Here is a 22,581-nt window from a genome sequence, read left to right as displayed (position 1 = left end):
CCCCCAGGTGCTTTGCAGAGGGAATAATGGGCCAGTTTGAATCCGCATTATACTCTATGTAGAAGCTTTTAGAATTGGTTTGAGTTGGATTTGAATTCGAACCGAACCAAGTGGGGTTCGAGCAAAACCATACCTACACACCCTGGTTTGAACTGGGTTCAGATTTAAACCAAACAGGCCAAGCCGGTTTTGTACACAACCTACCAGGAAAGGCACATGTGTCTGAGATGCTGAGATCCAGTACCAAAAAGGTGATTATGGGCATTTTGCGGACCACAGACACTGCTTCATCTTCCAAATGCATACTGTACTAGATCACATGACCATTATTTCCACTAATTTGGAAGAAACAGCTGCATATTCAGTGCACAAAACACTCAGTGAATGCTACATGATATGTAGAGCAAGCACTGGTCAATTCACAGTTAAACAGCGAGTGATTTTTAAAAAATGTATATCCCACCCATCCTCATAACAATGAGCCTAGGGTACTTAGCAAATCAGTCAATTCAGCAATAAGACAATAACATAGAATGAAGCAAAACAATAGCCTCAATCAGCTGTTACCATTGTACATGAGTACAACCTCAGAAAATGAGGCAGAAGTGCCACCTGGATATTTTTCACACAGGGCTTTTAAAGCCCTTTAGCTCACGTCTCCTCCAGAATGGAGGATGTACCTCCACATATCAGGCAGATTTACCCCAAAGTCTTTGCGAGCTATCAGGGAGCACTTACATCCAATTCAGGTTTTTCACTGAGTGTTAGAGTGTAGCCTGATTTATATCCAGGATTTTTAAAAAATCCACTTTTTGTGCAACTTCGAGTTGGCAGTAAAACCTCATAGTTAACTCGCGGTAAAGCCACGGTGTGAAGAACACCTAGAGCATCAATCACTCTCCTCTGCCAGGAGGGGTCAGTCACACTTGTGTAGAATCCACGGAAAGCATTATGGTATGCAAGGACAAGGCAGAGGAGTGGAATCAGGAATGTTAATAGGTTAATGAAATAGATATTATATACAGAGAGGCAAGTGCAGACTGCTTTCCAGTGCTGGCTGTTTGTTAGCCCCACCTCTACTCCAGAACGGGAATACAATTAACTAAAGCCCCATTCAAAAGCGGGAATGTATGAACCAAAAGCACCACAGATTGCAGCCTTCATGATTAGGGGGCACCCCAGTTTTCCAATCACAGGAAGGTATGCAATCACGCTTAAAATCCTTTGCCTCTTCAGACATTTCTGCCTCTGTTGATAACATCTGAATACATACAATTTTTTTTAAAACCCCATAGATTAACTAATTTGGAACAGTAGAATTAAACGGCTTTGAAAATGTCTGCAACAGCAACCTCAACATAGGAAGCCTTTGGGATCTTCCTGGGGAGACAGTTCTACCGTGTTTCCCCGAAAATAAGACAGTGTCTTATATTAATTTTAGGCCCAAAAAATGCACTAGGGCTTATTTTCGGGTAGGTCTTATTTTGCACACACCTCCCCCGCCACGGCAGGCAAGCACAGAACAACTTACTCCGAGGTAGTGCCCCAAGTTTCAACCCCGTCTCCTGCCGTTCTCAATCCCTGCGGCCAGCGCGCGGCCGCGAACCCCCGCCTCCCGCCTAGGTCTTATTTTCGGGTAGGTCTTATTTTCGGGTAGGTCTTATTTGGGGGGGAGGGCTTATATTAGCGGCACATCAGAAATTACTGCTAGGTCTTACTTTCGGGGTAGGTCTTACTTTCGGGGAAACACGGTAAGCAGTGGCACCTCCACTGAGAAGCCTCTGTCCAGAGATGGGTTTTAGTTAAAAATAGGCCAGAGTGCAGGGCCTCAGATGCCAGTCAAAGTGCTTGGGAAGGCTCATATGTGAGGCAGGCAGAGTAGTCTGGCTATAAGCCTTTGAGAGCTTGAAAGGGGGAAATGCTTGACTAACAAGCAGAAGGTTGCCGGTTCAAATCCCTGCTGGTACTCTATCGGGCAGCAGCGATATAGGAAGATGCTGAAAGGCATAAAACTCATACTGTGTGGGAGGAGGCAATGGTAAACCGCTCCTGTATTCTACTAAAAGAAAACCACAGGGTGCCAGGAGTCAAAATCGCACTTTACCTTTACTATAAATCAAGGTTAAGAAACCCTGCTATAAATCGAACCCAGAAGTGACTTGGCAACCAATGCAGCTGATAGAGAATAATTGTTATTAGGGCAGGAAATCTCATTCCTACCAACAATCTAGCAGGCACATTTTGCACCCACTGGAGCTTCTGAACTGCCTTTTAAGGTGGCTCTATGAAAAGTACGTTGCAGTAATTAATTTGGATATAATCTATATATATAATTCTCCTGGGTGTGCGAGGGAAAAATGCGTCCTGGCAGCCCAGCTGATTGGCTGGGCTGCGGAGGCGCCTGATTGGCTGGTGCACCCAGGAGAATTGGCTGGCTGGGCAGATGCGAGGCGGCGGGCCTGGCCTGGCCCGGCCACAGATGCAAGGCGGTGGCGGCGGTGGCCATGTAAGGCGGCGGCTGGCAGGCCCAGCCTGGCCACAGATATGATGCGGCAGCGGCGGGGCAGGGGCGGCGGGCAGCGCAGTAGTGGTGGCGGCGGCGGCGGGCCCGGCCGCAGGCCCAGCCCGGCCACAGGGTGAAGAGGTTGCGGCGGGCCCGGCCGCGGGGGTGGCGACGCAGCGACAGGTCCGGCCACTGCGGCGGTACTCGGCCCGACCACGGCACTCAGCCCGGTAGCCTGGGCTTGGCACTTGGCCTGGCCGGAGACTGGGGCAGGTGGGAGTTGGGGAGAGGTGGCCGGCCCCAAAGAGCGAACTCGGGCGGGTGGGGTGGTGGGAGAGAGGTAGCGGATCCGGCCCAGCGCGGAGGCAAGGCGAGGAGGCGGCGGCGGCCCAGCCGGAGACTGGGGCACAGGGGGGAAGAGGTTGCCGGCCCCAAAAAACACACAGATGCTCTGTGTGGGGGTCGGCTTGTTAGAAAATTATTACCTGGGCTTGGCCCACCTTGCCCAGGTAGGACCACAGTTGGCAGAGCAGTTGATGCTGAATAAAAGGCACTCTGGGCCACAGCCTTCACCTGAGTATTTAGTGATGGCCCCAGATCCACTCCCAAACTAGATGGAGCATGGTCCCATGTAAAGCAGGGTAAAGTCTTCTACCCAGACTGGCAGAATCCCCTGATCAACACAGCACTTCCATCCTGTCTAGATTAGGTTTCTGAGTTTGTTTTTACCTCATGCAGACCAAAGTTAACCATAAGATTGCTCTGTCTATCTATGTTACCAGCCCTCAGATTTCCCACAAAAAATTGAAATTCCATAATATAGTTAGCTCACATCTGCTTGCATAGGAGCACTGGAACTTTGGCAACCTTTACCTGGCCGGCACAGTGGTGCCATGTCTTTGAAAACCCTCTGCTTGTGCACACAGATTTCTCTGGAAGAAAACTCAAGAGAACATGAGGCCAACTGAGCAAGCTTCAGCCCTTTGAAAATTATTGCTTGGTGTATCTTTTCAAGTGTATCCATCAAATGACTTTGCTGCTCCTGCATTGACCTTAGTCAGTTGTTTATGCAAAAATTATTTTATAAAGATGTATTTCCAGCTCTTTTGCAGCTTTTGTGCTCTTTGGCTCCAGAGCTAATCGAATGCCAAGAAGTATAGGAGTGAAGGTGATTGTGCGATGTCTGTCAGTTGCAAAGTGATTCCTTTTGTTCCTTGCGGGGTCTCATGATATTTTCCAGGGACACCCTCTTGTCTATTTAGTTTAATATATATTTTTTTAAAAAAAAAATGGATCACTGCCATCAGAAATTATTCTCCTTGATGCAGACAGCCTTTCTTTTTTCTAAAAGGACATTGCATATTACAATCCACTGGCTTTTTAAAAAAATGCTATTTTCATAACAATGGTGCCTCTGGGTCAAATATGGTGTAAGTGCAATGATCCTACCTCTGCAGCCTGATGAGGTTTTACTGACATGGAACAGAAACTGACAGACAAACACAGGCCATCCCGGAGGTTCCCAAAGGAATAGTTGGTTACTTTACTGGAGAAACCTTAAATAGAATCTTAGAGCTCTTCCTCAGGATCATATTGTTGTCCATGTTGAGAATTCTCTCTGGTAAGAGAATCCCTTTTTCATTATAGCAGAGTGCACAGAGGAACAACGCAGCGGAATTTGGTTAGGCATGCGTGTATGCTGAGAGTAAAGTAACTTGGAGCCAGATCATAGTTTCAAATCGATATAAATGGTATTTATTAGAGAACTCCATTCTAGATAGGAAAGTGAGGAGTTAGGATCTCTAATCTAGCTAGCTAGCTGGATGCAGATGGATTCTGCATCTCTGCACACGTGGTGCAGGGGAGAGGAGCTTGCATGTTGCAAGGTAGAAGAAACAGGAAGAGGAAGGGGAAGAGGAAGTACAAAGCAGGGAGGAAGGAAGTTAGTCCCTGAGAGTAGCAATCTACATTCCAAAGGGATAGTGTCAGAGCAGTAGAGAAGGGATGACCAATGTCTTGACCCTCTAGCCCTCTGACTCACTAGTCTGTCCTCCACTTTCTTTGAGACAAGAGACAGCGCAAAGTCCTTCCCTTCCAACAGTCCAGGCCCCTCCAGTCTACACAGGGGCAGTGCTGGGGATCAGCCATGTCAAGCCCTGGCTGAGGGCTCACAGCCGAACCCCCTGAGGCCCCAGGGCTTATGGCGGGGAGGTCCTGGCTCCATGAGCCTTATGTGCCACCACTGCTGGCTGCTGCCTTACCCCCTTCCACAAATGGAATGTCCCCAGGAATGTTCCCATTTGTTTATGGGGAGCAGGCAGGAGATGGTAGAGGCTGTGTCACTTGCTGCAGGGAAGAAGCTGCTATCAAATCACTTGGAAGAAAAGTTTCCTCCTCCACCACCCTCCCCTCCCCTTGGGTGAATGGGCCTTCCTTCCAGAGGACTCTGCATCATCACAGGGAGCTCTGGGAGGATGCCCCTTCTCTGAGGAGGAGAAGCTGCCACTGCCAGGAGATTCTGCAGTGGCATTTCCCCTTCAGCAAATGGAGGAATGTGGAGAGAAGGAGGAGGTGCTGCCACCGCCAACACCAGCCTGCCACCATCATGCCTGACGCCCCCTTGTTTGTAAGGGACAGGGTGGGAAGAGTTGTCTGCCACCACCACCTGCCCCCTATTGCCAAACAGATGTTCCCTCCAACAGGGATTCCAAGAGGTTGTTGACTACAACTCCCAGAATCCCCAGCTGCAATCGCTTTTGCTTGGGGATTATGGGAGTTGTAGTCAACAACAACTGGTAACCCCTGTTGTTGCTAAGTTCCTTTACAGCAGCTCAGTGCCACCTTTGCATTTGCCCTAAGCATTACCCTCTTTGCAGACTAACACAGAATGAGGTTGTCCACACGACCTCCAGCCACTGCCGGAAGGGCTGCAGGGAAGATGAGTAGCAGCCGTCTGTCTACACTCACACCCTTTGATCTAGGTAAAAGACTGGATTAAAAACTCAGGTCCGGGACTGAGACAGTGCCAGAATTGGGCTCGATCCTGGCGGTGCACACGAGCAGCCAAACCCAGGCTGGTCTGTCCAAGCCTGGGTTTGGCTGCTCATGTGCACAGCCTCAGTGTCTATGCACATCTACGACAGTATCTGTGAAACCCAATGGCTGGAATCCTAAACCAGCATCCTATGCTAGGAATAGTGCTGATGCTGTGGTACTCTAAAAGCCTTCTGTGGTGAAGGTGAATCTTTGCAGCATGCTGATGCTGGCTTTGTCAGGCTGTCAGCCAATATTTCTTCTTTTATTCGCTTCTTTCTCTATGTAAACTGCTTAGTGAACTCTTGTTGAAAACTGGTATTTAAATTCATCATCATCATCATCATCATCATCTATTTACACAAAGTCTATCAGATGTTATTGACTGGATTTTGAACTTCAGTTATCGGGTCCTTTCCAAGGGTGGTCTTCTTCTTCTTCTTCTTCTTCTTCTTCTTCTTCTTCTTCTTCTTCTTCTTCTTCTTCTTCTTCTTCTTCTTCTTCTTCTTCTGAGTGATAAAGCTGAATATTTAAGTTTTCCCTTCTATAAGTTATGGTTGCATTGAATAATGGTGGTGGGGCGTGGGGGAGTAAGAGCAGTGGTATTCCCACTTCATTTCCAGGGCAACTTCACCAAAGTCATTTTGGCATACAGCTGCACATATATACACAATGGAATTTGATTTGTGAGTAGCCTACAAACATTACCCAAATAACTAGCATTTTTAAATGACTAATACACAGACATGCACCTGCTTGAGAGACTCCATAGATTAGTCTTGCAGTCACTGGAAAGGCCCCTTGGAATTCAATTACATGGCTAAAAATCAGAAAGCAAAACGGTGCCCTAGCCATTGAGGGAGGGAAATCCCAGCAACATTTTAGCTACTTCTCTGGCTGAGATTTTCATGAGGATTAAGCATTTTCAGTGTGCTTTACTTCCATGTGGCTTACTGCAGATTCATACTGTTTTGCTCATGATTTGTTCTATTGTTGCAGATGGAGCCCCTCTCTGAGGATATCCTGCATCAAACCCCTAACGTGAATGCGATGCTTTCTTTGCAGAAGATCACTGAAATCCAGAGTACGTTGCAGTTTTTGTTTCTCAAATGTTAATATTAGGTCTTCTTAACGAAGGAGCTTTGAAACAAAAACATGTACATACAGTCCCATTTATGTGAATAGCCTGGGGAATATTCACAGACTAACGGCACAACCCAGTCACCTGTTGCACCTTTCCCATTTGCTCTCATCCGCTGCTCCATGCACAAGGGTTTGCTGTCGATCCCCTTTCCCTCTTGGCAGCCCTCCGTCAAGTAGGACATCTACAGTCATGGGGAAACTGCCCATGTCTAAAAGACTGACACAATGGGCACTAAGAATATGTGGGAGCATGATCTCCAAGTGTTGCTAGATTAGGCCTGTGCACTAGCACAAAAGTCGGATTAGGTCCCACCCAATCTCATCCAATCCCTGCCATTTAGAGCTTTGGAAAGCTCTGGAATTTTGCAAAAGGGGATGGAGAAATCCAGTCTGAACTGGATTAGCCAAGTTCAGGTTTGGACTCTCTCCAAACTCTTCCAATTTTACTGATCCAGTTTTACTGATCCTGTTTTTCATAGGCCTGATATGAATATCATATGCTGATATGATGTTACATATGGGTATAATGAATGTGCATAATAAAAGTACCCCACAGTGTTGATAATAGAACTCTGATATGTTTCTTTGTATGTGCCTGTGAGATGCATGTATTCACTCTATGGTCTTCTTCAGCACTGCCAATCACGGATCTTTAGTTCTCATAACATTTTAAGGAGTCAGAACGATACTCTTTTAAAAAGTCAACTTTCAAAACTGCTGAGTAAATAATTGGATTATTTACATTTTTAAAAAACATGGACATATTTCTGTAGGTGCAACTCCTCAGAGTTGCTAGTCAGTCTTTACTAATCTATCCTCATGTAAAAATGATCAAAGACTATTAGAATGAGTGGTGTTGTGTAAGGAAAATACCATATACTGCCATATACTGAAGTTCTTCTCACGATCAGTGAGAAGAGCTTCCGGCGGGTCTGTGGGGAGAACAGGCTTAGCCCACTTTCCCCACAGACAAGCAGCCTCCAAGCCCTGGGCAGCTGGATTGGCTGCCCATGCAACTGCCAGCTCCGTGAAGGAGCCGGTGGAGGCTGCAGGGATCGGGGGCCATGTGGCCCCCGGAACTTCCAGGATGCCAAGTGCGAGTGCTCAGGGCATCCTGGGGAGACCCCCGGGACTGGGAGGCTGTTTCAGCCTCCCAGTGGGGGTCTCCTTGTGTGTCGCCACAGTGCGGCATGCTGGCATACAACCAGGAAACCTGGGTTAGCGGAGTGCTTGATCCACTAACCTCAGTTAAGGGGAGAGCTTCTTTGGCAGGCTAGCCACCAGAGAACCACCAGGCGAGCCTGGTGGTTCTCATGATGGGGGGAAACTGGGCTGGGGTCCTTTAGGCTGGTTTCCCCCCATCGTGAGAATAGCCTCACTGAGTCAGACCATTGGTCCATCTAGCTCAGTAGATGAGCTAGTACACAGACTGGCAGCAGCTTCTCCAAGGTTGCAGGAGGGAGTCTCTCTCAGCCCTATCTTGGAGATGCAAGAGAGGGAACTTGGAACCTTCTGTTCTTCCCAGAGCGGCTCCATCCCCTCAGGGAAATATCTTCCAGTGCTCACATGTAGTCTCCCATTCATATCCAGTCAGGGCAGACCCTGCTTAGCTAAGGGGACAGGTCATTCTTGCTACCACAAGAACAGCTCCCCTCTCATTTCTAGATGTGCATCAGCCAATTTCTTTGGTCCGCAGCCCTATTGATTTCACTGAGATTTGAGCCTGAGATTTCACTGAGATTTGGCATTTACTGGCACACTCATGAGCTTAAGGGCTTTGTAGATTTTTTTATTTGGGTATAAATGGGGTAGGCAACCTTGGCTCTCCAGTTGTTGAACTACAACTTCCAGCATCTCAAACCACAACTTATTGTAGCTGGGGATTATGGGAGTTGTATTTCAACAACAGCAGGAGAGCCAAGGTTGCCTACTCCTGGTCTAAGCAAATTCACACAAGTATTTCCAGATGGAATAAAACCTCTAAAAGTCCTGGTTGCAACTATTAGCACATCATGCCACTCTAGAACCAGGGCCAGCCCTCCCAGTGGCGAGGATGAAGTGGGGCACTTCAGTCAACAGGAGTGGAGATGCCCTTTGGGGTTTTTTTTACTCATGCACCAAAATGGCTGGGTTCACACAATCTCAAGCATCCTGGTTAAAAGGTTAATCAGGATTAGTGAGCCCAGCAGAGTTGATTGTGTGAACCCAAAATTTCAGGGCAATCCTGGTCATATCGCTCCAGTTAGCCAGCATCTATCCCGGATAATTGCTTGTTAACTTGAACATTTTGACCAGGATTGCCTTGAAATTCTGAGTTCACACAATCAACTCTGCTGGGCTCACTAATCCTGATTAACCTTTTAATCAAGTTCCTTGCGATTGTGTGAACCAAACCAATGGCCATCTTCACATGTAATGCAGAACTGCACTTTAATGGGCCAACGGTTCTGCAGATGTTACATCTGAATACGGGGAAATACAGTTTGGCACAACGACAAAACCGAAGGTTTAGATTTGGAACTTCAATCTAAACCCTCGGGTTGGAGTGAGTTTCATTGTCACAACCTGAGGTTGGACGGAGCCTGCAGTTCATCCAAATGTGGAACCGTAGGGCTGCATCCCCTGGAACTGGAGTTGAAGGAGGGAGCTCCTCCCTCAGCTCCGGCGTGATGGGCTGTGCAGGCTGTCATTCAGTCAAGAAGGGAGCCCACACAGCCAGCTCCCCCTCTTCTCTGTAGTCTCACTGACTGCAAAGAGGATGCTCTCCATTACGTCTGAATTTGGACGGGAGAGCGGGTCGGGGAGCATGGAACCACAGGTTGATTGGACCTGCAGTTCCATGTTACATGCAAATGTGGCCAATGTTTCAACCTGTCTCTGTCTTGGGTAATAGACAAATCCTATGAATGGTGCACCCAGTAGGGATGTGCACGGAACTGGCATAGGCCGGTTCAAAGGTGGGGGGACACCTTTAAGCGGGGGTGCTTTTACCCCTCCTGTCATGTTCCCCCCACCGGCACTGCACTTTAAAAGGGTCCGACAGGGCGACAGCGTAGATCCCTACTGCCCCGGTCCCTTGTTGGACTGGAAGTGACAGAAAGTACCCTGCACGCATGTGCACATCGGTGCAAGCACGCACACGGCTCTCTTGTGACCGATGTGCGCATGAATGACCGCAACGTGAGCATATGCGGGGTACTTCTGGTCACTTCCGGTCCAACAAGGGAACAGGGGGGCAGGGAGGTACGCTGCTGCCCCGCTAGACCCTTTTAAAGTGCAGCGCCAGCAGGGGAAACATGGCGGAAGGAGTAAGAGCACCCTTCCCCACCCTTAAAGGTGTCCCCACTGCCTTCGAACTGACCAAACCTCCTGTTGTTTGAACCTGTTTGGAGGTCCGTAAAGGGGCCTCTGAACAGGTTTGTGCATATCCCTAGCACCCAGTACAGTTTGTAGGTAATCAGCTGCTGGAATTTACTGCGTGTGAAGAGGACACAATCCAAAAGTTGTACACTCAGGACAGCACACCCCTGGTTACAAATTACTATGATTTTAGTTTATGAATGCCCTTTCAAAATTCCAACAGTAAACAAGGATTCATTTCTTTATGTCAGAGTGGGGTAATCCCTATGCCAGCAGATCTGGTTTTCTTGCACATCTGTTTTTCTAGCAACTCCCCCCCACACACACACACACTTTGTGAATGCTGAAACACATAAATAATGGGTTTTGAATTGCTTGTTCATTGCAAAGTTTGCTGCACGAATGTTCTGTGGGAACATTGTGGAATGTCTATATAACTTTTTTATTAATTCTTTTTTGTTGTTTTAATGAATGGAGATTATAGTCTCTAAATGCACCATAATAGAGAATATTTTTGTCTTGTTTTTGTAGAATTTTCCAGACCCAGCAATTGTTTAGTACTTTATGCCCGCAGTTCTTTAGTCATGGATTTTGGAGAAAAGCCAAGTTTCTATCACTTATTCTTAAATTTTTAGATACTTAATATACTTCAGGTTTTATCCTCAAATCAAGTAAGGATCCGGCTAACAACTCAAATGGTCATGGAGCTACGTTTCCAAGGCAGCACCTCCCACTCCTGATACCAATGGACTGGACAGGTTTTGTCCTTTTTCGAATGACAAAAATTAGCCTTTTTGCTACTTCTGTGGACCACACCTATTCCAGTGTGAATTGAGGAAATTCCATCTCCTGAAAGAATTCAAGCTGTGCTCTCTCTCCCAAATGACAAATATGGGGATTTATATTCAGCATAGCTCTGAGTCATCCTACTTGCTGCTGAACCCTTTCAACAATGCTACAACTAAGCAGTTGAAACTAACCCACCTCTTTGCTGTCAAGATTCTAGCACAGATGTCTCGTTTCTTCTCTGTGACAAGTTTGTATCCCAGCCCTTGGGTGGGATTCAAGTCCATGCCTAATGCCTAGGCTCGGAGAATGGCTGGGCAGAGCCTCATAGCCTGCCTTCCCAAAGCTCACATCAAGACCTGATTCCCATATTTTGATGTGCCAGAATACTGTGAGGTGATTTTACCACCTCAGTTTTATGTGGCATGCTTTGGATATAAAAGCTTTCTCACATGGGGAAGGTGGGGAGGTCAAATACTTTTATGTCACGGGGACAAAAATCACAACTAGAGCTTATCCTGACATGGCATAAAACAACAACAACCAAGTTCCACCACATGATGTGGTTCCACCACATGGGGTGCTTGTCACAAATTTCAAATGCAAAATAAATAAGAGTTCTTTAATTTGACCATTAAGTTTTGAAATTCTGAAATGATGACATGTTTTAAATTGTATTTATATAATTTGTATTCAGGAGGAGAGCTGGTCTTGTGGTAGCAAGCATAAATTTGCTAAGCAGGGTCCGTCCTTGTTGCATTTGAATCAGAGACTACATGTGAGCACTATAAGATGTTCCCCATAGGGGACGGCTCTGGGAAGAGCAGAAGGTTCCAAGTTCCCTCCCTGGCATCTCCAAGATAGGGCTAAGAGAAATTCCTGCCAGTCTATGCAGACAATACTGAGCTAGATGGAGCAATGGTCAGACTCAGTATACAGCAGTTTTCTATGTCCCTGTGTTCCACCCTTTAATCTGCAGTAAAACTTCCAGGACAACTTACAGCAACAACAAACACACAGCAAATCATCATTAAAATATACTAATGAAAACAGCCTAAAAAGATGAATCACAGCAAAAGCAAATTAAGAGTCCTAGACAGACAGACAGTCCTTGCTCAGTGCCAAAAGGATAAAAGAGTTGGCACAAGGTGAACCAGCACTGAAAAGACTCTTCCCTGGTTGCCTGCCACATCACCTCAGAAAGCAGGGGCACCCAGAGTGCTCAGGCAAGTCTATGTGGTAGTAGATGGTTCTTTAGAAACCCATGTCCGAAGCTGCATAGAGTTATAAAGATCAAAAGTAGCACTTTCAACTGTGCTTTAAAATGGACCAGGAGCCTGTGAAGACATTTAAGCACTGGTGAAACAGATTCCATCTTCTTGGTCAACTGCCTAGTAACTGTATTGTGAACTAACTGAAATTTCTGTGTGGTCTTCAAAGGCAGGCCCACACACAACACATTGCCCTGCAAACCTGGAGATTACCTGGATGTGAATAATTTACGTAAACTATCATTTTCGCTTTAGCTCCAACAACTTGATGATCCTCTCAGCCACGGAGCGAGGCTGACGGCGGCCCGTGTTCAGCTGCTGCGGTCCCTGGCCCCACCCCCGCATCTGACATCAGATGCGGGGGGGCATGATCTCCCTCCCCAACAGGGCCATGTGGCAGATCGGTCCATGCTACGTTGGGAAGCACGGGCTGGAGAGACCTTTAAAGGCAGGCACAGGCCGATCTCCCTCGGGCATCAGACGTCAGATGCGGGGGCATGGTCTCCCTCCCAAACGGGGCCGCACAGCTCCGTTTGGGAGGGAGATCGGCCCCGCTGCATAGGCAGCTTTAAAGGTAGGGAAAGTCACTCCAGCCCACCCTGCCAATACAGCATGGACTGATCTGTCACATTTCATTCCCAAATGGGGCCACGTGGCCCCGTTTGTAGTGAAATAACACCCCCCCACATCTGACAGATGCGGGGCGTGTCGGGACGGCGAGGCACAGCCCCTGATTGGCAGTGGCCCGGGTTCTTTGAACTCATTCACCCAATGGTGGCTCCAACCCCGGATCCTCTCCACTGAGGAGTGACCTAAAGTGCCTGAAATACAGAACAAGAATGCATTGATTCAGCAAGAGAGCAGCCTGCCAGAACTTCTTAAGTGCATCCAGTGCCTCAGGGAAGTGGCAATTTTTTATGCCCTTCCCTTCTCCAGGAAGCCCTCTGTGCCACCTGTAAATATGTCCCTGAGGGTTGCTCAGCCCTTGGGTTGCACTTTTGGGTAGCACCACAGAGGGCTTCCTGGGGAAGGTGAGGGAAAGTGCCACTTCCCCGCTACACCAGTGAAGTTAGTTGAGATGTTCGGTTAGGCTGCTCTCTTGCTGCACCATTTTATCCTTGCTCTGTAAGTCAGCCACTGTCTGGGGAGTCTACATTCTTGCTGCCAGAGACTGGTCCTTAAACATATAGCATCACCATCCAGCTCTACTTGCTCATAGTAATTTTTCCCAGATGGTGAGAATTGGTTGGCATGCCTCTCAGGAAGTTGTCCTCCTGCCATAACTATAACCTGGAGCCATCTGTTAGTTCCTGGGAATACACTCAACCTGAACCTGTGCCCCAGCTACTGGCCTATCTTTGCTCAACCTGGAATAACAGTTATTCCAGCACTTTCACATATTCCTAGCTTCCAGGTGCCATTCATCTGGAAATCAGTAAGCACTTGAAAGGTTATGGTACCAGGAAGAATACATATGTGCTTTCTAGGTTGTTTTGTTGACCTTAGTTCTTTAATAATGCTCCATTTGTGAGTGATTATTTTTCATTCAGCTGGATATCTGCTTACTTTTCAAAGACATTTCTTTTTGTTGTGTCAAGCAGGAGGCTGAACATTCTAAAGTTTTGTTGTGTTTTTTAAAAACCTACACATTATGTAAAAAAAACAATATTCTTCTGCCTACTTTTTTCTAAGATGCCATATAATATATAGCAAGGCTCCAACAGCAGCCACTATATATGTTAAGATTTTAAATAAATTATTGTTCTAGTACACACCCTGAGGTTAGAGGTGAAAGAACATTCAGGACTAGCAAACCTGATTGATCTGGCAACAGAACTGTGCAGTCTATTTTGGCGTTCCTAACTTCTGTTCCTGTTACAGGAACAAAACAAAAAGAGAGAGGGGTGTCCCCCCCCCCCCAGTCTCCTATCGATGATTGTATTAAATGACATTCTTACAGTGTCAGACCTGGCAAATGCCAATATTGTGATAAACTCTCACTCTATAGAATAAATCAACAGCCAGCTGCTTCTCAGATACTAGGAGTTCATTAAACTGTGTGCTGTTCTTCCAGTTTATTACTTTCTCAGGAAGGCTATGACATAGACCATGGAAAGAGAATCCTTTCCAACTTGGCACTGGGAGATCCAGAAATATACTTCGTCCCAGCCGTTAGAAATCCCAATTACAACCACTCACACACTTATAACCACTCTGTTGGACCTAAGCAATTACCAGGTTTATACCACCGTGCTTGCTAAAATTCCCATAAATTATGATGTATTTTCTTTAGGCAAGTACTGGAAGTCTGTAGAGCCTTATGTTGTGCCAGCTAGCTGTAGGCTGGCCGAGACTCAGAAACAAGAGCGCGAGGAGACAGAGGCAGTCTCAGCAATGGCCTTACTCTCAGTAGACGTCGAACAGTCTTTCCCACAAGAACATGGCAGGTATGTACAAATCCCTAGAATTGCAAGAGAAAATGTTCATGGACTTGATTGTGCAACTGAGGAAAAACATGTTTACATGTTGTTTTTTGTAAGTCCAGGATATTTTTGTGTGCCTGAATTTTTATGTTCTTTCTTGACCACATCAGAACACTCAGAAAGACAAGCACTCTACAGTGCCTTTAGATTGTTAGGCTAATAACTTCGTAAATGAAACTGGCTTGTGATCACAGTGTATTGGGTTTGTTTTGAGAATGTGAAATTATTTCAATGACCTTACGTCTTACAAATGATCAGTGATCTCATATCTTACAAAACTGTGAAGTGGGCATATTAATCAGTTTTTTAAACTCCAAACACATCACCAGGGCATTTTTTACACAGCAGGCTTTAGCACGAGTTTACTGTGAGGCTTTACTATGAGTTCAAAGTTGCCCCCACAAAACGACACAAAAAGTGGATTTTTTTACCCTGGGTATAAATTGGGCTACACTCTTAATGCACAATTAAAAAAACCCAAATTGTGTGTGAAGTGCTCCCCAATAGCTGGCAGGGACTTTGTGGTAAATCTGGCCAATACGTGAATGCACACCCTCCATTCCAGAGGAGATGCGAGCTAAAAGCCCTGTGTGAAAATGCAATATAATATAAAAGCAATATTTATATTAAGAAGCACAATGCAGTGTAAGATTCTCATGAGACAAGGTGACAAATTTATTTCCAGGGCTGGCTTTAGCCATTAATCTATAAAGGAGACTCCCAGACCAACTGGGCCCCCTGCTGGAGTATTATTCTCTGGAAACTCCCTACTGTGTTCTTTGATGCTTATCCACACAGTCTTGAAAAATGTGCTCCAACCACATTCTCCCCACCACCACTGTCTCTGTCTCTGTACTCTCTCCCCATAGTTTCTTCATAAACTATACATCTAGTCCCCATAAGTCATAATGGCTTCCTTCAGAGTTTTGTCATTTTATCCACTAGAAAGGTGAAATTGACATATCCTTTCTTTACAAATATTCGGAAGAAATGTGTACTGCCACACTGGAGTGGGGGAGTTCACAGCCTTCAAAAACTGAATGGAAAGGATTCGGTCTAAGTAATAGCAAGGGATTTAATGTGGCTACATTAAACAGGGAAAGGGCAATTTTAGTGAATCTCAGGGACATATTTTCAAGAGATACAGGGCTTCAGAGGCAAAGGTGGATCAACAAAAGTCGTCCCTTTCTGTAGCACCAAATGCAGTTTGGATGTGAACCAACAAGTCCCGGTATGGTTAGTACCTGGATAAGAGACCACTTTAGGATAGGGCTATAGATCAGTGGTAGAACAGCTGCTTTCGGGGCAGATCAGGGGGTGGTGCAAGGGTGCAGTGGCACCCCCCGTGAAATTGGACCGAGATGGGCACTAACATCAGGTGTAGCAGAATCAAATAAGGGTAAACTTTCCTTCGTGCTGCTAGTCCTGCCATCTCCTCGCAGGAGCCTGATTCGTTTGCCTGTGGTCTTGCACTGCTCCCCTGCTCAGCATTTGAATGCAATTTGAATGCAAAGCAAGGAAGCCCCAAGAAAGAGGAGGGCCATGAGGAGGAACTAAATGGGAGGTGGAAGCTGGCTGTTGGGCTTGTCTCCCTCCAGGAAAGTAAAACATAAAAAACCCAACCCTTATCTGTTTGTGTGTGATTTGTTCCCCTTTCTTAAGCTACTGTGTTTCTTTACCCCCACCCTAAGAACTGTATGTGTGTGTGTGCGCGCACACACATGTGAGAGAAGTCTCACCCCCACTTGAAAATCTCAATTTGTGTGCATGTGTTGTGTGTGTGAGTGAGAGAGAGAAAGAGAGAGAGAGATTTTAAACATTTTTTTAAAAAAAGAAGCCATTTTCAAAGTATAAGCCAAAACTGTTCTAGTACAAAATTCTAAGAAAATTTTGAACCCCAACGATATACCTTATTGTGAGAAAATTAGTCAGTACAAAAGTATTATAAGCTTTGAGAAGAATAAGAGGGAAGAAAATGGATCTGTTTTTGTTCCTGCCTTTGGTTTACCATGTGCTGGCTTTTGGATTTGAAGATACTATGCTTATAGCGCTGATCTGGTCTGTTTTCTTTCTTTCTTTGTTTCCTTGTGTCTTTGTGTTACATTATTATTAAGAAATATTTATATGCTGCTCTTTTAGCAACAACATTCTCAAAATGGCTTAAACAGCAAAATATATATGAGAAAATGATTCTTTCTCAGCATGTTTCTCCTTATGCTTTCTATTTTACTTTGCTTTGTGCTTATAATGGACTAAAATTCCCCAACTTCTTGAATATATCTTCACAAATTGCTAAAATGAACATTAGGCATTTCCCATCCCACACCAAAAGTAAATTTTTATACACTTGCTTCAAAATAAGGCTTTGCAAATCAGATCACAGAAAACTCATTTTAAAAGCTCCCTGGCCCTTGAAATGCTTGCTTGTTTTTAAATCCTAGGAAATTGGGGTAACTCCATATATGACATTCTGCTGTCCTGTTTGAAATCAAAGTGGTGGCTTTTTATGCTGTAGTGTATACACTCACACTAAACAATGCATATACACTGTAGTATATTGATTGACTGATTGATAGACTGATTGAGTGATTAAGTGCTGTCAGTGTCGGTGTCGACTCTTGGTGACCACATAAATTCTCTTCAGGATGATCTGTCTTCAGCTTGGCCTTTAAGGTCTCTCAGTGGTGCATTCATTGCTGTCATAATTGAGTCCATCCACCTTGCTGCTGGTCATCCTCTATCTCTTTCCTTCAACTTTCCCCAGAATTATGGACTTCTAAAGGGAGCTGGGTCTTCGCATAATGAGTCCAAAGTATGATAGTTTGAGTCTTGAGTGAAAATTCTGGATTGATCTGTGCTATGATCCATTTGTTTGTTTTCCTGACTGTCCATGGTATCCTCAAAAGTTTTCTCCAGCACCAAAGTTCAAAAGCGTCAATATTTTTTCTATCTTGCTTCTTCGAAGTCCAGCTTTTGCATCCACAGAGTGTCATGGGAACAACGATTGTCCAAAGGATTCTATTCTTTGTAGGTATAGACACGTCATGGCATCTATATCCTTCCCAAGGCCTTCATTGCAGCCCTACCAAGTGCTAGTCTGTTGTGTATTTATTGACTGCTGGATCCTTTAGTGTTGATGGTCAATCCTAAAAGGCAGAAGCTATCCACCACTTCATTGTCATCATTATCAGTTCTAAGGCTGGTTGCTGTACCAGCCTCAGAATTGTCATTAGTTTAGTACCATTGTCATTAGTTTAGTCTTCTTTACATTTAGTCATACTCCCATTTTTCCCCTGTGCGCCTTGACTTTCACTACTAGAACTTGCAGATCATCCTTATTCTCAGCTATCAGAGTAGTGTCATCAGCGTAGTGCAGGTTATGGATGTTCTTTCCTCCAAATTTAAAAGTGTGCTCATCTTCCAATCCAGCTTCCCTCAATATATTGTATGTTCAGCATATAAATTGAACAAATAATGAGAAAGTATACAGCCTTGTCTTACTCCTTTGCTGATAGGAATGTGCGGACCGATCAGGTGGTCCGGAGGTTCGGTCCGGAGGTTTGGGGGTTCAGGATCGAACTTCCCCCTCCCCCCGGTCCCGTCTGGACCGGAACTGAACCTCCGGCCAGTTCGCGGATGGTGAACTGCATGGTGTAGTGGTTAGAGTGCTGGACTAGGACCAGGGAGACCCGAGTTCAAATCCCCATTCAGCCATGATACTTGCTGGGTGACTCTGGGCCAGTCACTTCTCTCTCAGCCTAACCTACTTCACAGGGTAGTAGTGGGAAGAAACCTAAGTATGTAGTACACCACTCTGGGTTCCTTGAAGCAAGAGCGGGATATAAAACATAAAAAATAAATAAAAAATAAATACTGGTATTTATATATTGGTATATATATTCATATTGGTATGTATACTGACCTCTTGCGGTCTGTTGGCCACTGTGTTGTTCTCCAGATTTCCTGGCATAGTTTGGTTAAAGCCTTGACTGATTCTTCATAGGAACATAGGAAACTGCCATATACTGAGTCAGACCATTGGTCTATCTAGCTCAGTATTGTCTTCACAGACTGGCAGCGGCTTCTCCAAGGTTGCAGGCAGGAATCTCTCTCAGCCCTATCTTGAAGAAGCCAGAGAGGGAACTTGGAACCTAGATGCTCTTCCCAGAGCGGCTTCATCCCCTGAGGAGAATATCTTGCAGTGCTCACACATCAAGTCTCCCATTCACATGCAACCAGGGCAGACCCTGCTTAGCTATGGGGACAAGTCATGCTTGCTACCACAAGACCAGCTCTCCTCTCCTCAGACCAGCTCTCCTCTCTATTGCTATTCCATCAATTCCTATAGCCTCCTCACTTGGCAATGATCGGAGTGCTGATTTAATTTGATCTTCCAGTATACAATATAGTTGCATATGCTTTTTGCTTAAATGTCGTTCATAGAAGAGATCAGACTGGGCTGCTTGCTGCTGTTATAGCTGTAAAAAATGCTCTTTGAATTTGTTTCTGAGTTTACATGCTTAGGATTGGAGTGCATGTGGCTAAAAGTCAACATAAATATGTATATGCTATAGACACATATACATATATTTTATTATGACACATATCCTGTTCTTCCTCCAAAGAGTTCAGGGTATTGTACATGTTCTTCCTCTCCACTTTTATCCTCACAACAATCCTGTGAGGCAGATTTGGAATTAAGAGAGAATGTCTCATCTAAAGTCCTGAAGCGGGTTTCATGACTGAATGAGGAACACAAGTCCCCCAGTCCTAGTCTTGACACTCTAATCACTACACAACACTGGTTCTCAACTGTGTGGGTATTGACTGCAGGATAAATCTTATGCATGAGAAAAAGGAGATTCATTTTTAGTTTTGGTTACCTTTAGAGAGCATGAAAGGGTTTAATTATCAAAATGTGGGAGGCTATGGGCTTCAGGCAGGCCTGATTTTTTTCACCACCTAGCAACACCTCTGCAATGGAGAGAATAAGAGGAGAGAATGGCAGGATTGTCCATGCAAAATCTGGTTTTGACAGGTATGTTGACCAGAATTCCTTCTAAAAATGCAAAAAAAATAATAATTTTTTTAAAAAATCAAACTTTCCCTGAGTCTATTTCGGTGTAAAGGGGGATTGTCCCAAGACCCCAAGGAGACGCGGAGACATTGTAATGGTGGAACGGTCAATGTTTATTTTGATTTTGTTACAACCGTAAGGGCTGGGATTGGCTAGGGCCCCCCACGCAGTGCGGTGCCTAGCGGGCCGGCCACACTGTGGCCGCCACCTCCTAAAGACCGTGGCGATAGCACCTTGGCTCCAGGCGAGTCCTCCGCCAGTAGCGGAGGTGCCCTTCTTCACCGACCTAAGGTCAGGCATTTAACTAACAGCACGTCATCCCACCGACGCTGCACAGCCATACAGTGAGAATGCCGCCTGCAGGGAGGCATGGGCCGCATCCCTGATCTGTCAAGCCTCAAGGGATCGGCTCGCCCTCCTAGATTTACTTTACCTCAGGTGCCACACCCACTCTAATTAGCATTTCGACCGCACTGTACCTGCCGACCCTGCGAAGTTGACCCAGCACTAGCCAGATGGCTACCCTCTAAGAAACCCTGATATAGCCTGAGGCAGGCGAAAAAAGGAACACACCACTAGCCAAACAGGTGTGCGCCCAAAAAACTCCTGCCCGGCCCCAATTGGCGACCAGCAAGTGCCCAGTCTATATCTGAGGGATGGGAGGGAGGGTCTGGCTGCTGGAGGAGGAATGAGCTGGCGCAGGTGCGCCAGCAGCCTCGGGACTTCTGGCCCCGCCCCCCAGAAGTGGACGGGGCCAATCCCGATCTTCCCCCAGCCCCTCGTGCTCCTTGCAGAGGGGGCTGGGACAAGCGAGCCGCGCCGTGGAGGAGCAGCGGTGAGCGGCTTCATTATTTAAGTGCCAGGGCAAGTGTGGGGGGTGGGGGGGAGGGAATGAGAGAAAATGGGGGGAAGAGGAGGAGGAAGGTAGAAGGTGGCACGAGGTGGGCACGAGGTGACAGAAGGTGGCTCAAGACCATGTGCAGCTCCCCAAAGTGCATCAGAATCCAATCTGGCCCACCACCAGATTGAGTTTGACACTCCTAGCATAGTGAATTTGCAAGAGAAAGAAAATCCAAGCCCAACTATTTTTATATATGGAAACAAAATATTTTAGGGGGGGGATTTCTGTTGCACCCCCTGTAATTTCCTGCTGGATCCATCCCGTCTGCTTTGCATGCAGAAGGTCCTAGATAAGGCTGGAAAAGATTCCTGTCTGAACCTCACTGCCAGTCAGAGTAGATAATACTGAGCTAAATGGACCATTTGTCTAACTCAGTGTAAGACAATTTCTGGTGTACTCATGCACCTAGAAACCTTCCATGAGTTCCTTTATGATCCCATATATAACATTGCTGATGTCTGCCACTTTTTCTTTTGCCCAAAGCTGTATGTTATATGGCCTGTTTTATGCATGCTATGCGGCCTCTATGTGTGTTTTAATTTTTTTCCCCCTAAGGTGTGTGTGGAAATGAAATAGCAGAGGAGGGCCTGAGATATGGAACAAATGGGTCAGGGTAATATGGAACCAGAGAACAGGATTCTGTTTAGAATCCATGTGTGCTGTATTCCTATGCCTGTTCTCCTCACAACATTTAAATTAAAGGGAACATTAAGTGAAGATCTGATTGAATAGAAAATGGTCAATACTGCCTTAATATATATGTGGTGGAAGAGGTGTGTTTTAAATTTAATGTACCCTCACAGAGACATAGAAAGAATAAGCAAGGCTCACCTTTTTAAAGATCAACTCTTATACTTAAAAAAACATATTGATTTTCATGGATCTGCTTGGCCAAAACTGGGAGTTGCCCTCTGATGAATGAGGCTAACCATACTTTGTTTCCCACAATGAACTCTGATCAATGGATAAAGAAGGGAGTGTTCATTTTCCCTGCCTGTCAGCTGTTGTTTCACACTGACCTAACACGATTGAGTTGGACATGAATTTAACAGTTCTATAAAATGAAAGAACAACTGCCAATGCACTTCACCGATCAAGTATTTCAACATGATGTGTGAACAGTTCCATGCTCAGAACAGAGATATATTGCAAGAAGGAGAAAGGGAGAGTTGAAGGAGTCAGAAAAGTGATTCAGTATAAAAGGACATTATAGAGTTCTTACATTTATTTATGCCAAATAATTTTGGCACTTCTACACTGCAAAGGAGAGTCCAAATGTAGTGGAATTATTCTGAATCTATTGTGAGAAGGAAAGGGAATAGGAAAACCTTCTACAGATGAACTCAGAATGCTGTGAAGCTGGACGTGCAACCAGAAAGATTTGTGGATCAAATATATGCTTTGTGTAGCCAAGTAATAAACTACTAAAGCACCTCAGTCCTAACAATTTGCACTAGGGGTGTGCACCAACCAAAATTCATGATTTGGTTTGAATTCAGTTCGAATTCAAACCAAAACACCTTTTAAAGTGGTGATTCTCTTATATTTAGCAATGTACATGGACTGCAATGCACTCTATGTGGGGCTGCCTTTGTGCGTAGTCTGGAAACTGTAGCTGGTGCAGAATTCTGCCGCCAGGTTGGTTTCCGGGCTTTCCTGAAGAAACCAGACCACTCCTGTTTTGAAAGAACTACACTGGCTGCCAATAGGTTTCCAGGGAAAATACAAAGTGCTGGTTATCACCTATAAAGACCTTAACAGCTTGGGCTCATAGTATTTAAGAAAACACCTTCTTCGTTATGAACCCTGCCGCCTATTATGAGTTTTGTCAGAGGGTAAGCCTTCTCTGTAACTACAGAAAAGGCTTGCCTTTGAATTGCCACCAGATGAGCCACTGGCATTCTCCGATGAACCTCCCCTGATTATCTTAATGGGTGGCAGGGTTAATAACGAAGAAGGTGTCTCTCTTAAAGTGGTATGGTTTCTTCCACAGCCCCAGGGGCTGTGGAACACACTTGCTGCTG

The 22,581-nt window shown here is 45.6% G+C and overlaps 1 protein-coding gene across 30 annotated transcripts in view; it reads left to right on the top strand.

Moving 5' to 3' along the window:
* Nucleotides 1-22,581, top strand: part of HDAC9 (histone deacetylase 9) — a 670,023-nt gene that overhangs the window by 633,223 nt on the left and 14,219 nt on the right. For 25 of the 30 annotated variants that reach the window (XM_053261002.1, XM_053261018.1, XM_053261001.1 and 22 more), the window contains 2 exons: nt 6,536-6,620; nt 14,390-14,543. In XM_053261002.1, the coding sequence (XP_053116977.1) occupies nt 6,536-6,620; nt 14,390-14,543 (239 nt within the window). Of the gene's footprint in view, nt 1-6,535; nt 6,621-14,389; nt 14,544-22,581 lie in introns of those variants that run through there. The other 5 variants (XR_008309710.1, XM_053261000.1, XR_008309711.1 and 2 more) reach the window with 5 other exon arrangements.

The sequence above is a fragment of the Hemicordylus capensis genome, chromosome 6 (genome assembly GCF_027244095.1).
Source record: "Hemicordylus capensis ecotype Gifberg chromosome 6, rHemCap1.1.pri, whole genome shotgun sequence".
In the NCBI taxonomy this organism is placed as follows: Eukaryota; Metazoa; Chordata; class Lepidosauria; order Squamata; family Cordylidae; genus Hemicordylus; species Hemicordylus capensis.
Note: the sequence above shows the minus strand (reverse complement) of the source record. Positions and strands in the feature narration are given on the sequence as shown.